The 14,853-nt window shown below is 42.2% G+C and overlaps 1 protein-coding gene across 12 annotated transcripts in view; it reads left to right on the plus strand.

The window, feature by feature from the left end:
• SEMA6D (semaphorin 6D) overlaps positions 1–13,714 on the plus strand; it is a 55,048-nt gene extending 41,334 nt beyond the window's left edge. For 2 of the 12 annotated variants that reach the window (XM_062205841.1, XM_062205842.1), the window contains exons 7-19: positions 219–309; positions 769–888; positions 2,148–2,236; positions 2,976–3,193; positions 3,304–3,435; positions 3,777–3,932; positions 4,025–4,198; positions 5,384–5,524; positions 5,620–5,697; positions 6,061–6,161; positions 6,521–6,577; positions 8,080–8,247; positions 10,009–13,714. In XM_062205841.1, the coding sequence (XP_062061825.1) occupies positions 219–309; positions 769–888; positions 2,148–2,236; positions 2,976–3,193; positions 3,304–3,435; positions 3,777–3,932; positions 4,025–4,198; positions 5,384–5,524; positions 5,620–5,697; positions 6,061–6,161; positions 6,521–6,577; positions 8,080–8,247; positions 10,009–11,297 (2,814 nt within the window). In that variant the 3' untranslated portion in view covers positions 11,298–13,714. The remainder of the gene's footprint in view (positions 1–218; positions 310–768; positions 889–2,147; positions 2,237–2,975; positions 3,194–3,303; positions 3,436–3,776; positions 3,933–4,024; positions 4,199–5,383; positions 5,525–5,619; positions 5,698–6,060; positions 6,162–6,520; positions 6,578–8,079; positions 8,248–10,008) is intronic. The other 10 variants (XM_062205843.1, XM_062205844.1, XM_062205845.1 and 7 more) reach the window with 10 other exon arrangements.
• Positions 13,715–14,853: the final 1,139 nt, after the last annotated feature.

Genomic DNA, 14,853 nt, shown 5'->3' on the forward strand with positions numbered 1-14,853 from the left:
TCTTTTATATGGGATGCTTTTTTGATCAACTTTTGTTCTTCTTCTGGTAGCTGTTAGAGTTGAATCCTTTCTGCTCTAAACCAGTAATTTATCTGTAATGCTGTAAAAGAATAAAGGCAGAATTCCTCAAGTAGACTTTCAATACAAATAAAGCAGTATTGCCTTCAAACAGGTACGTTGAACGGATGTGACACCAGCTATTTATTTTTCTTTTGTAGTTGAATACCTTAGAGTATGATGGAGAAGAAATTAGTGGCCTGGCAAGATGCCCATTTGATGCCAGACAAACCAATGTTGCCCTTTTTGCTGGTAAGAACCTTTACTGTAATGAATATAAATGATTAATGACATTGAAGGTGAAAAAGGAATTTAAAGTAAGGGAAAAAAGTTCATAACTTCAATAGGCTCGTTGATATAGGTATTTCAAAGGCTACAGCCTATGAACAAATGTTTTAAAAGGAGGAAATTAGAAGTGAGGGTGTTTCAGTGCCTATTACAGGCGTTGTGACATGTGCCTCTCTTGTTAACTCAGCCAGTGACCCTGAATAAAATGCTAGACGATCTGATGCTTGGGTCTCCCATCTGAAAAATTGGGTGACTTCTTGGGCCAACCTGTCACAGGTTGATTATGAGCATCAAGTATATATTTAACCAAATCAGTATTGTTAACACAGGTGAAGGCACTACAAAGGGTATAACCTACTACTTAAGCTAATATACTGTGAGATGTTTATGATTATGTTACCAAAATTATAATTTTGGTTTCAGATGGGAAGCTATATTCTGCCACAGTGGCTGACTTCTTGGCCAGTGATGCTGTTATTTATCGGAGCATGGGAGATGGATCTGCCCTCCGCACAATAAAATACGATTCCAAGTGGATAAAAGGTACCTTTGAAGAGCAGTGTGATGGGCTCACTGAGAATAGTGGCATGGCCTGAGTGGGAACAGCAGCCAAGGCCACCAGGAAATTCAGTGCATGACTTGACATGAGGGTTCTTCAAAAAGTTCATGGAAAACTGAAGTCAAATGGTAAGTTTATTTTGGTGCAAAAAAATGATTTGAAATCCATGCATAGTTGTTTCATAATATGTGTTTTCCCTGAGGTTTTTGAAAACCCCTTGTATGAATGGATTTCAAGTTTTTGTACCAAAATATACTTATCTTTTAATTCCATTTTCTGCAAACTTTTGAAGTACCTTCGTATTGTTTCTTTAGTACAAGTACACTCTGCTTTGATTGTGAATGGGATCATTGATGGAGAATGTGGAACGTGGTAGTCAGTGTTTGTCCTGGGTGACCTCAAAAACAGAGGGAGCTCACCTCTGAGTGCGGATTTATCTGTCTCTGAATGCACACAGTCTACTTGGCTGCTTCCGTCTGCCCAGCTTAGAAAGTTAACAGTTAGCTCAATAGGCTAATCCTCTGCCTGCAGTGCCGGCGCACCGGGTTCTAGTCCCAGTCGGGGCGCCGGATTCTATCCCGGTTGCCCCTCTTCCAGGCCAGCTCTCTGCTGTGGCCCAGGAGTACAGTGGAGGATGGCCCAAGTGCTTGGACCCTGCGCCCCATGGGAGACCAGGAGAAGTACCTGGCTCCTGGCTTCAGATCAGCGTGGTGCGCTGGCTGCGGCGGCCATTGGAGGGTGAACCAATGGCAAAGGAAGACTTTTCTCTCTGTGTCTCTCTCTCTCACTGTCCACTCTGCCTGTCAAAAAAAAAAAAAAAAAAAAGAAAGTTAACAGTGAGAGTTGATGAGTCCATATCTGTATCTGTAGACATTTTGACGTTCTTTGGCATCTAGAAACCAAGGGTTTCTAACCTCAGCATAAGAAGTTTTCTTCCCTAGTTAAATAGGTTAATGAATAAATGTGTTGAAATGAGGACCTATTCTGTAGTTCAGTTCCCTGTAGGCCTCTTTACAGTCCATTAGCTTACTTTAAAGACAATGGTTCCTCGAAGCTTGAACACACCCATATTTGGACTCCTCAAAATCGTTGGCATATCAAAGTTCTTGTTAACTTGAGGGTAACTGTGACATCTGCCAGTCATGCCCATGTCAGTTGAATGGGGGTGGGGGGTGGGAAGACTGTGTCTGTTTCTGATTGAATTATCATTTAGGAACCAGTTTGTTTTCATTATTTCTTTCAGAGCCACACTTTCTTCATGCTATAGAATATGGAAACTATGTCTATTTCTTCTTTCGAGAAATTGCTGTGGAACATAATAATTTAGGCAAGGCAAGTACATGCAGCTGACTTATATTGTGCACTTTTACACTTTTACGGCGTAGAATTGAGACCACTTTGGTAGAGTTAAGGATACTCCCTTGGCAGGTTTCCCAGCATTTAATTCATGGTGCGCCGTGTACAAGGAAGTAGGTTGCTTATCACAAGAATAATTGCTGCAAAACACCTGAACGATGGTCAGAGTGGGAAGGGTGGCCTTGGGCCTTGGGAAAGTTTCTTTTTTTTTTTTTTTTTCCTGTCACTATAGAGCTGTGTACCCTTGAGCTGTGGAGGCTAAATTTATTCCTTAAAAATCCAAGGATACTCCACTTCCACTCTTTCTCGGTGTGTAAAAACAGGTTGGAAAATAGAGGCCCTTGTTCAATGTTGAGGGCTTCAGTAAAAGTCCACGTGATTGCAGCCACTTCCATGCCAAGTTTAAAGCAGCACATTTCATAAACAATAGGAGAAACAAAGTTGGAGACAAGCTACGGGAGAGGCTTTGGTCAGCGGGGCAGCCACAGAGCTCACATCTCAGGAAGCACGGTTGGCAGAACAGGAAGATGGCCCCTTCTCCTCTGGGACAGATCTTGTGTACAATTTCATCTTCTTGATCCCTAAAGTGAAGGCTGCTAGATGATCTTGAACAGGATGCCTGTCTCATTTTCGTTCTTCCCTTAAATATCAGCATTTTCTTTCTGTGCCTCTTCTGTGTTCATAACCCCATTGCTTTGCTTTTGTCCCCGGGCAGGCTGTCTATTCCCGTGTGGCCCGCATATGTAAAAATGACATGGGTGGCTCCCAGCGGGTCCTGGAGAAACACTGGACTTCCTTTCTGAAGGCTCGGCTTAACTGCTCTGTCCCTGGGGATTCGTTTTTCTACTTTGATGTTCTGCAGTCCATTACGGACATTATACAAATCAATGGCATCCCTACTGTGGTCGGGGTGTTCACCACACAGCTCAACAGGTGAGGACGGGTGCCTGACAATCCCAGCAGTGTTCCGGGCTCGCTTGTTGGAGCCAAGCACAGGCCCATTGTCACCAGCCTCTTCCTGACGCCTCTCTCCTTTGTGTCAGCATTCCTGGCTCTGCGGTCTGTGCCTTTAGCATGGATGACATAGAGAAAGTATTCAAAGGACGGTTTAAAGAACAGAAAACTCCAGATTCTGTTTGGACGGCAGTCCCTGAAGACAAAGTACCAAAGCCAAGGTAAAGGAAAAACGCTGACAAGGGTTTTGTCTTGAACCAAACTCTCTAGTTCCTGAAAGTATCCATCCTTCCATCCATCAAGAGAGCAGCTGGGCCAGCGTCTCATGCCAGGAAGGGCTTCCTCTGCTGTATCTCACACCCAGTCAGCAGCCCTAACCTGTGAGCTGCCACCCAATGCCGGGGAATGTAGCAGCCCCAAAGAATTCAGCAAAACAGCATCACTCCTCTGGTTTTGCTCACTCTCCTGCATCTCCTTGACCCCTTCTTTCAAAATGTACACTTATTCCTTGCATTCAATTTGGAGGAAGTGGATGGATAAAAGAACACTGTTTTCCTTGTAGGCCTGGCTGTTGTGCAAAGCATGGCCTTGCTGAAGCCTACAGAACCTCCATCGACTTTCCAGATGAGACGCTGGCATTCATCAAATCCCACCCTCTGATGGACTCAGCTGTTCCACCCATTGCCGATGAGCCCTGGTTCACGAAGACACGGGTCAGGTGAGACGTGTGGGGAACGCTGGGCCACTCCCACCCAATGGGCCCTTTTCCCATTGCTGACCCTGCCTGACCCATCCCGCCTCCTCTGGTAGGTACCGATTGACGGCCATCGCCATTGACCGCTCTGCTGGCCCCTACCAGAACTATACAGTCATCTTTGTTGGCTCTGAAGCTGGCGTGGTACTGAAAGTTTTGGCAAAGACCAGTCCCTTCTCTCTGAATGACAGCGTATTACTGGAAGAGATTGAAGCTTACAACCATGCAAAGTAGGTGTATTTCACAAGAACACTCCCCGGTGCTGCTCAGAAATTGCCCATGTCAAGTTTATCAGTCATTTCTTTTCAGCCCTCTGAATTAGTGGTGGTTGGCATACTAGAATTTTATTTTCTCACTGAAATAAATCCTGCGGTTTTTTTGTTTGGTTGGTTTTGGTTTCTTGTTTTGTTTTGTTTTGTTTTCTTTCTGGGTCCACTAGGGCAAGGAGGGTAAACCGCTGGTGAATTTAAAAATAATTCAGCCCTTGTTTTTCACATGTGGAAAATGAGAACATATTAGCACCACCCTTTTTGTCTCACGGATATATTTCAGGATGCTACAGGTAGCAGACAGGGGTTATAAGCATGCACACATCGAAAATATAATACTGGTGAGACATTTTCTTCTAATCATTAATAAATAAGAGATTATTTGGAGCCATTATCACACACATGAAATAAATGAGAGAAATGGAGTAAAGGCAACTAAAAAGAAATCCAGAAACATCTGGTATGGTAAAACTTACATGCATTACAAGGTTGTCCTTCGCCTTCCCTGTAGTCTAGCCTAGCCTTCACAAATGCAATTTCCTTGAATCACTGTGACAGGAAAGCAATCTTAAAATGAAAACTCTTGTCCTGCCCGAATTTTTAAAAAAAGATTTATTGACTTATTTGAAAAGCAGAGTAACAGGGAGAGAGGGAAAGACAGACAGAGAGAGACAGAGATCTTCCATCCATTGGGTCACTCCTCAGATGGTCACAACAGCCAGGGATGGGCCAGGCTGAAGCCTAGAGCCAGGAGCTCTATCTGGGTCTCCCAGGTGGGTGGCAGGCAGGAGCCTGAGCCATCATCTGCTGCCTCTTAGGATTCATTAGCAGGAAGCTGGGTTGGAGGTGTTGGAGCTGGGACTCGAAAAGTACTCCAATATGGGTGTCCCAACAAGCGGTGTAACCCACGTGCCGTAATACGTGCCCTCCGCCTGAAATTTAACAAACCATGCAGTGAAGTAGGAGATGAATTTTATAATTATTGCTCTCCACACTAACTATTTGCCTGGGTTGCCACCAAGAATTCATCCCTTCAGATTTCCCAGGCTCTCTGTAATTACAAAAGCAAACCATACTTGCCTTGCACAATGCGTGTGGCTTGTGACTGACTAAACCTATGGCTTCAAAATGTATCCCACCACCTAGGTGTAATGCTGAGAATGAGGAAGACAAAAGGGTCATCTCGTTGCAGTTGGATAAAGATCACCATGCCTTGTACGTGGCATTCTCCAGCTGTGTTATCCGCATGCCCCTCAGCCGCTGTGAGCGTTATGGATCATGCAAAAAGTAGGCTAGCGTTTCTTTACTTACCCTGGGCCTTGCAGCTTGGGAATGTTTGATGACGAGACAACCCCAGTTACATTCTCTTTGGTTACCTACAGGTCTTGTATTGCATCTCGTGACCCCTACTGTGGCTGGCTGAGCCAGGGAACCTGTGGGAGAGTAACTCCAGGGATGCTGTGAGTATGCTTTGTCACATTAGTCATCAGCTATCTTCTCCAGCATTTGTAAAGTCAGAAACTTAGGAAAACTATTGATGATAGTACTTTTCTTTTTTTGATGTGGATGAAAGAAAAAAAAATACATACAAACTGGAGATGTGCTAAGGAAGTGAGGTTATAGACAATAATACTTAAGGAAAAGGGATGAGAAACAGCAACACTTCTGTTCTATTCTCTTAAATATTCTAATTAACAACTCTTTAGCAAAAACAGCTATTTTAGCAAGTTGTGTTGAACTGTACATGTTTGTCTCTGCCTGTTTTTACTAATCAGTCTTGTGTTCTTGGTTCTGCTCTGGTGGTCACTTGTGTTCCTATGAAGGCTGTTAACTGAAGACTTCTTTGCTTTCCATAACCACAGCGCTGGAGGCTATGAACAAGATGCAGAGTACGGCAACACAGCCCATCTAGGGGACTGCCATGGTGAGCCAGAGCCTTCCTTCCCTCCCGCCACTTCTTTTTGACCACATTTGCACGTGAACATTATTTTACAATCAGCCTTTTTAACGACTTGGGACACATATCACCTAGCCTTTAACTTAAACTTCGCAAAAGCTGAGCTGTTTCATCCTAGGGGTACATTAGAAAAGAATCTTAATTTTTCTTTTCCTTCACCATTTACAATTTTGTAGGAAACCTAGAGAGAGGTAGTCTAGTAGTCTAACCAGTAGGTTAACCTTTTAGTTTCTAGTCTTTTCTTTTGGCTTTTTAATTGGAGTTCATAAATTTTTACTTTCTTTTGGTTACTTTTCACTGATTACTTGTTCCTTTAATTCTTTTAGAAATTTTGCCTACTTCAACTACACCAGATTACAAAATATTTGGCGGTCCAACATCTGGTTAGTTTTTTTAATTTTTTTGAATTAACAACCTTTTCTTTCCTTCAGTTCAGCATTTTCAGCCCCTTCTCCCCTCCTTTTGTGCAGTTTGGCAGCCCTCCATTTTTCCGCTTTTACTCATAATCCCACTGATGGTACCAAAAGACTTTTTCTTACTCAGCCCTTCACCCCTGTGTAGCATGTTTACAGCTCATCATGACCGAGGCACATCCTTTAAGAAATCAAATGGGTTAACCTAGGCTGCATTCCAGCTGCACGCACGCCCACCCAAGCTTTTCTCTTTCTCGCCCGTTTGCATCGTGAATGTTCCTTCTGGCCATCCGCATTTGATGGATGGCAGGTTTTCATTATTTCCCCCTTCTCTCCTCACCTTTCCTAAGACCTAGTCAACAAATACACATTTCCCAAAAATGTGTATTTATGAATTTCGGAGGTCTTTTTTGAATGTTTGCAGTAACCTTGGAATCTCTGAATGTCATGGGCTCAGTGTGGAAGTGGTCTCAGTGTAGAGAAAGCTTCAGTCAGTTGAAGCTGTTATGATGTGTTAAGATGATCCGTGGGCTCTCCATGCCCCTCTGTCTGTATCTCTTTTGGAGCCTCCATCCGAGACTGTTACCCAGTCTGGATTAAGGTCTCAAAGGTTTTAACCTAAAAGCATGTGCTTACATTTTGAGGGAAATCAACTTGATGGAAATCAGTAATGGACACACTAAGAGGTGAATTTAACTCCCTCCCGGTCCTGTTGCTGCTCCTGAAACTGGCCAGCAGACCCATTTCTCAGTATGGAGAAAAGAATGGCGTACCTTGTATATCCAGACATCCTCGGGCAGGGTGTGATTGTCATTGCTCTCACATGAGTTGCTGCTACGCCTTTGAGAGACACTCCCAGGGCATTCTGGAAGTCACAGAGAATGGCTGCCCATGCTACAGTGCTTCGGTGCAGAGGGTAGGCCCTCAGAGCAGTGAGACATCTACAAATGGACAGGAGGCCCATGTTGAAGCTGAGTAAACCTCCGAGGCAGAACTGGCTTATCACTTCCAGACCCAAGGGTTGACAGGGATTTAGCCAGTTATTTCCTGATGAGGGTACAGTAGTGCTTCCCCAGTGAAGGAAATAAAGTTTCTAAGAATCCGTGGAAGAGCTTTTTAAAACACACATGCAAGAAAGGATACTGTCACACAAGAGGATGAAATACGAGTCATTTATTGGCTTTGGGATTTAAGTTAGCTTTTCCCGTATGTGTCATTAATAACCACAGAAGCTTCAGTAGGAATGTTTGGAGTAGTGTTGCAGTTTGCTTAATGTCTTTACAGTTAATTTTTAGCTTTTATTCTTCCCTTGCAAAAAAGGGATTTGGGGTAGCCTCCTCAGGTTTGTTTTTACAAAATCCTAGAACATGTTTTTTCATAAAATCACCTAAACTTTCTTTAAAAATGCAACAGACCCACCAGAAAAGCCTTCTGACACTACCCATGTTAATAAAAATCTGTTTGCATCACAGACATGGAGGTATTTTCATCTTCTGTTACCACAATGGCAAGTATCCCAGAAATTACACCTAAAGTGAGTGATACCTGGAGACCTAAACTGACGAGCTCCCGGAAATTTGTAGTCCAAGATGACCCAAACACTTCTGATTTTACTGATCCTTTATCAGGTATCCCAAAGGGTAAGGCCTCACCAGGGAACTCATCTCCAACTGCATGGAAACCTGATTCCCTCTCTCTCTGAGAAGTGTGTGGTTCTCCAGAGGCGAACCTGCATCGAGCTGTCCCTCCGCCGCCACCAGTCACAGCCACTTGGGTTTTCTTGTGGTTATGTCTGAGTGCCGTCCTTCAAAGATGAAAGAGGTGGAAAGCTGTTAAAGGCAGGGTTGGTGAAACAGCCACTCAGACAATCTAATCTGTGTTGATTTCTGTCTAAAAAGCTGAATGCCTTCTGGAGATCAGAGAATTTGCAGGGTCACCCACGCAAGATTAAAACAAACAAACAACAAAAAAAAAAAGAACTCATTAATTGCACATATCCTGATGTCAGATGTTTTGTCTAGGAACCTTTCCCAGCTTCTTGTTTAGCTTCAATTCGAAACCCAGTATGAAAAGGATATGTGACAAGTTGCTTGAATGCCACAAGCAATCAAACCTAACAGAGTGCTTGTCCATAACTATCATTTTCAGCCCATAATAGAAGCAGTTATCAAATAGCTGCCTGTTGAGTTAGCTTATTAGATCTATTACTCTGGGGAAAAAAAAAATCTATTCTTTAGTGCTTACTAAAATAGGGTATCAGGTTTCCAATCAGTTTTTATGGCAGTGCCTTGTCATTTATGATTTACGTCTGTTGATTTTGGTTTTATATGTTTTCATTGTAACCAATTTTGTAATCATTCTTCTTTCTACTTTGTTTTCTTTAGTAATACCATTTCTTTCAGTTTCACCAACCCTACCTTTTTTTCTTGGCCTTTCACAATGCCACCGAATTCCGTAACACTGAACATTGATTTAAAGCAACTAATTTCAAAGCCCTTAGCACTAACCTAATGCTACAGTATCTTCCAAATCACTCTGACTTAACCTTACTCTGGGATAGCTGCATTTATAGCATGTAACAGACTTGGATACCTCTCAAACTAACATTTCTTGGATTGGCTGTTAGATGTCTGTGGTTGCATTGAAATTTCCAATAATTACAAGTTAATTACCTCTTCTCCTTCTAGGTCTAATTTAATATTTCTCAAGTATTTCCAGATAGTTTAATGACATTATTTAACTTGTAGGTAGTATATATTTTCTCACAGTGTTTGGAGTTCTTGCATAACAGGTAATTCAAGGTTGTTTCACCCAAAGGTGGAAGTGAGAAAAAATCTAAAACAAACAGTAAAGTCTATATTTGTAGCTAAAAGTCACCCAGCAGATGCTTTCTGTTTTTTATCCTAGTTAGTGTAACTGTATTAACATAATTATTTTAGTGTTATATATTTATGCTAACTTATGTATTCCCACAGTCTCAGCAGCTGCCCTTTAACTTGATTTATGAATTAGAAGAAAATCAGACAAAGCATTTCGTGAACTTAAAATCAGATGTTTAGAAGATTCACACTCTCTAACTCTGTATTTTAGGTAGAAACTCTTAAAATTTCTAACATTGTTTAACAACTATTAATGAGGGATTGGAAAGAAAAGGATAGAAAAATAAGAGCAGGAGATTAGAGTTATCCTGGCTTTGCAGCGATCAACCTATGTCTCTAGAGATCCTACTGTGATGAAAGAAAAAAATGTGTATTTGAAATAATGGGGTCTACCTGACCCCACAAGCTAATAAGCATGTGGACCATATGGGAAGGCAGTGATGGCTCAGTGGAAGTCACTTGCTGTTAAGTTCTGTTTTTAAAAAGCACCTCATTCAGACCTTTCCTGTGTGTCTGTTGCAGGTGTGCGCTGGGAAGTCCAGTCTGGAGAGTCCAACCAGATGGTCCACATGAATGTCCTCATCACTTGTGTCTTTGCCGCTTTTGTTTTGGGTGCGTTTATTGCAGGAGTGGCAGTATACTGCTACCGCGACATGTTCGTTCGGAAAAACAGAAAGATCCATAAAGATGCAGAATCTGCCCAGTCATGCACCGACTCCAGTGGAAGTTTTGCCAAACTGAATGGTCTTTTTGACAGCCCAGTGAAGGAATATCAACAGAATATTGATTCTCCTAAACTTTATAGTAACCTGCTAACCAGCCGGAAAGAGCTGCCACCCAGTGGAGATACCAAATCCATGGTGATGGACCATCGCGGCCAACCTCCCGAGTTGGCTGCTCTGCCCACGCCTGAGTCTACACCCGTGCTGCACCAGAAGACCTTGCAGGCCATGAAGAGCCACTCAGACAAGGCCCACAGCCATGGAGCTTCAAGGAAAGAAACGCCCCAGTTTTTTCCTTCTAGCCCTCCACCCCACTCGCCATTAAGTCATGGGCATATTCCCAGTGCCATCGTTCTTCCGAATGCGACCCATGACTACAACACGTCTTTCTCAAACTCCAATGCTCACAAAGCTGAAAAGAAGCTTCAGCACGTGGATCACCCTCTTACAAAGTCATCCAGTAAGCGAGATCACCGGCGTTCTGTGGACTCCAGAAATACTCTCAATGATCTCCTGAAGCATCTAAATGACCCAAATAGTAACCCCAAAGCCATCATGGGAGACATCCAAATGGCCCACCAGACCCTAATGCTGGATCCTGTGGGACCCATGTCTGAGGTCCCACCTAAGGTGCCTAACCGGGAGGCGTCACTCTACTCCCCTCCTTCAACCCTCCCCAGAAACAGCCCCACCAAGCGAGTGGATGTCCCCACCACTCCTGGAGTCCCAATGACTTCTCTGGAAAGACAAAGAGGTTATCACAAAAACTCCTCCCAGAGGCACTCTATATCTGCAATGCCTAAAAACTTAACCTCACCAAATGGCGTCTTGTTATCTAGACAGCCTAGTGTGAACCGTGGAGGGTATATGGCCACCCCCACGGGGGCGAAGGTGGACTACATTCAGGGGACACCAGTGAGCGTTCATCTGCAGCCCTCGCTCTCCAGACAGAGCAGCTACACCAGTACTGGCACCCTTCCCAGGACGGGACTAAAGAGGACACCGTCCTTAAAACCTGATGTGCCACCAAAGCCTGCCTTTGTTCCTCAGACCACACCTGTCAGACCACTGAACAAATACACTTACTAGGCCTCAAGTGTGCTCTTTCTGTGTGGCTTTATCCTGTCCATGTTGTTGAGAGCATGATGTCGTAAGGGTACCGCTGAGACAAGAGACTCTCTTGTATTTTAGGAGAACCAAGTGGCCAAAGAAACTCTTCCTCACTTTGGCAGCATCAGAACTTGCCACATGTAGCTACTGCAGCAAGGCTTCTGTGTCCTTGCCTGAAAACCAAGGAAGGTGCTGGTCATTCCATTTCTTTTGTTTGAAGCTAAAGAGATGTGTAGCTCCCTGGGGCTACCTTACTGGTATAAAGAGCTGATTCAGTACTCAGAAGAATCTGTGAACAAATACTTGAAAATGGGTTCAATTTAGACTGCCATTATGTGTGGTCTTCCCATTAAATGTGAACATTTTAATATGTATGCATTCACCTTGCCTCTTGCACAAATGTCAGAAAAAAAAAAAAAAAGATGGTAATGTCTCAAAGAAATGAACTTGTAGATTTCCATGCAGATTGCTAAAACTTCAGTCTTTGACCCAAACTGTAGCATTGTTTTTTTCATGTGTGGCATTTTTTTTTTTCCATGCCACGACAGTGTTGTGTGTGTGAATGTGTGTGTGTACGTGTGTGTGTATATGCGCGTGTGTGTGCATGTGTTCTGTAGCCACTAGAATCTGTCTAGGTGCCCATTACATCTTTTTTTGTGCTATGGAGTTGTTTACATGGAGCATGACTGAACAAGACACAGTCACTTCTTCCCTCAGCTGTCTGTTGTGTTCAGCTTCGAGAAAAGAGTAAAATCAAGGCTCCTTTGACCATCAAAATGATCAGCTCCACCTATATAGTACCCAATGCCAGAATGTAAGAGTTCTAAGTAATTTTGTGCTGCTATTCTTGAAAACTTCTATTCCCGTCTTGCCAGCTTAAGGAGATAGAGATATTAAGAACTATTGTTGAATATCCACAAGTATTCAGTATAAAATTTACCTGTCCACTGTGAATCAAAGCCTGAGTCCCATCATATAACCTTGGACACTAATAGTGTTTAATTTGATTGTGTTTATTTTTTCCCCATGTAGCAAAATTTCTCCTCTTCTAACTCCTCCTACCCATCAGGTTAAAAAAAAAAAAAGACAAAAGAAAGACATATGAAAAGAATTGTAATTGGCTTAACAGAAATAGCCTGTGAAAACCTAACAGTGGTGCAATCATATTGTCTATGTTGTGTTTTGTGAGAATTTTGCCCTAAGAAATGCAGGCAATGACAATATACTGTAAATACCACATGTGAGTTTACCTGAATCTGTGCATTTTGTGCCTTATTCATGAGAATGATAGAAGTACTAAAATATGTCACGTGTTTTCAATATAGCACATCATTTACTGAGTGCCAGTTGTAAATGTTTTTCAACCAGCACCTGAAAGACTTTTTAAAAAAAAAATCCTAGAAACAATCTAGAACAATTAATTATTAAACAGTCCACTCGAATAGCAGCATTACATCTTTTGCCATGATCAACATTCCACTTCCGCTTTCCTAAGGATGACACAGGGATAATGTGAAGTCAAGTGAGGTTTCCTGGGGAATGACACCTGAGGAAACCATAGAGACTCATTTGCAGGGAGTTTGGCAGAGAACACTTACAGTTGATGATGTGCAACCCTGCTGACTATTTCAATTAATATGCTGCACACCACACAATTGTTGATTGAACCTAATCTACAAAGCACCAAGGCAAAGGAATGCTCAGACAAGTTCAGTTCAGCTGATGTCTTGTGCTAACGCTGTTGGTATATAGTAGTTGGGGGAGGACGAGTGGCCGAAGACCAGATCATTTTTATACAGAATGTAGAATACTGATAACGGTTATTCTTTTCCTTTGAGAACATTGTTTTATAAAGAACATGATTTTCCTGTGATCTCTGGAAGCTCAAAAGCTAAAACTTTCATTCTTGAAACACTTCAGCTTTGCAACTAAAATATTACAGATTAATAATAAATTAAACCAACCAATGGTAAACTCTACTCAGTCCGCCAACAACAAACGTGTTTGAATTTATCTTACCAATATTAATCCCAGCGTGTATAAAACAGAACAGTAACTCTGTGTGACCCCGATAACATTTTGTAACATTGTGCTGCCTTGTAGTTTGTAATGTGAGTTCTATCAGTATTTATGTTGAGTTTTCTAACATTAAATCTAGTCTCTATCCTGTTAATTTAATTTTTAAATGCTTTATCCATTTGTGCAAAGGTAAAACACAGATTGTATCTTTTTTAATGGTACGGCATAAAAAGTAACCCTAAAGTGAAGTGACTCTATACTGTTTTATAGAGTACTTTAACATGTGTAGATACCTTGTAAACTTGTATTGTGGATGTGTAAATAATATGTACTTGGGGTTTTTAACACCGCATGTAAAGTCAAAATAAAATATACAACTCATGATATCTTGCCTCTTGAGAATGAAGAGGTTATTGATGTATCATATCATAAAATGTCTTTAAGTGAGTCAGCCACCAATAAGTTTTTTCAGAATCTACCAAATATTGTTATCTGGGGTATTCTCTGCCTGGTTACAGTTGCTTTGCCATTCCCTCCTTAGAAGGCTGTTGCTAAAGGCCAGAGCCCCTGGAAGAAGAGAGAAACTGTCCAGGAAACCAGATGGACTGTTGTACTTCATCTACAGTCATATGCTTCGGGCAAACATTCTAGTGCCTCACATTGTCCACTTACCTAGCTCAACAGACATTTTTACAATTCATTATTTGTATTCTCACATGAAATGTTAAATGTAATTTTAGTTCACAGTTCTAACTGGCAAACAGGGTTCTTGTGAGCATATTTTGCTCTCAGGTATATGGAATTTCTCATTCCATTGTTTTCACTGGATTCTATCTATTAGGAGATATCTCCCTAAATATTGAAATGGAAGGTAAAAACGCCATTCCATGGTTCTGTCAACATGTAATTGATGGGAGGCTGCTGTTATTGCTTCTTGTGGATACCTAGGGTATCCCCTTGGAAAGACAACCAAGATGGTTGCAGCCATCCCTGCCCTCTGGGTTCTAGCAACTACTCCTGTCCAGAGCCCGTCTGCACCTGCTGTGTGACTACATTTTCTCAAGCAGCTTCAGCAGCATCTTTGCAGAAGAGCAAAAGTCACCATATTACTGTCTTGGGTCCTACTTTCTTTTCATGATGTTGTCTTATTAGGAGTGCTGCATTTTGATGTCAGTTCAGTAATATGGGGGGCCTTGTTCATTCCTATGATGACAAACTCTAGTAGAGAGAGGGAGAATTGCAGGAATCTGTGAGAGAAAAAGATGGGTGGGAGATCCTTTTGCCCCTCTTCACAGCTACCAGCACTATTGCTGTGTAGACACCTGCCGCCTTGATGTCCCAAACCCCACCCCACCGTTGAAGGAAGTCCATGTGAGCATGTATTCCATTGCAGTGCTAGAAGAGAGCGTGGAAGCTGTCTCCCATCTCACTGACCTGCGAAAGTCAATTTGTAACTCTGAGTTTAGAAAAATTGATGAAGGAAGAGATAATTAAGGGCAATATATAGTCAACCTTG

Source organism: Lepus europaeus, chromosome 11, assembly GCF_033115175.1.
Source record: "Lepus europaeus isolate LE1 chromosome 11, mLepTim1.pri, whole genome shotgun sequence".
Taxonomy (NCBI): Eukaryota; Metazoa; Chordata; class Mammalia; order Lagomorpha; family Leporidae; genus Lepus; species Lepus europaeus.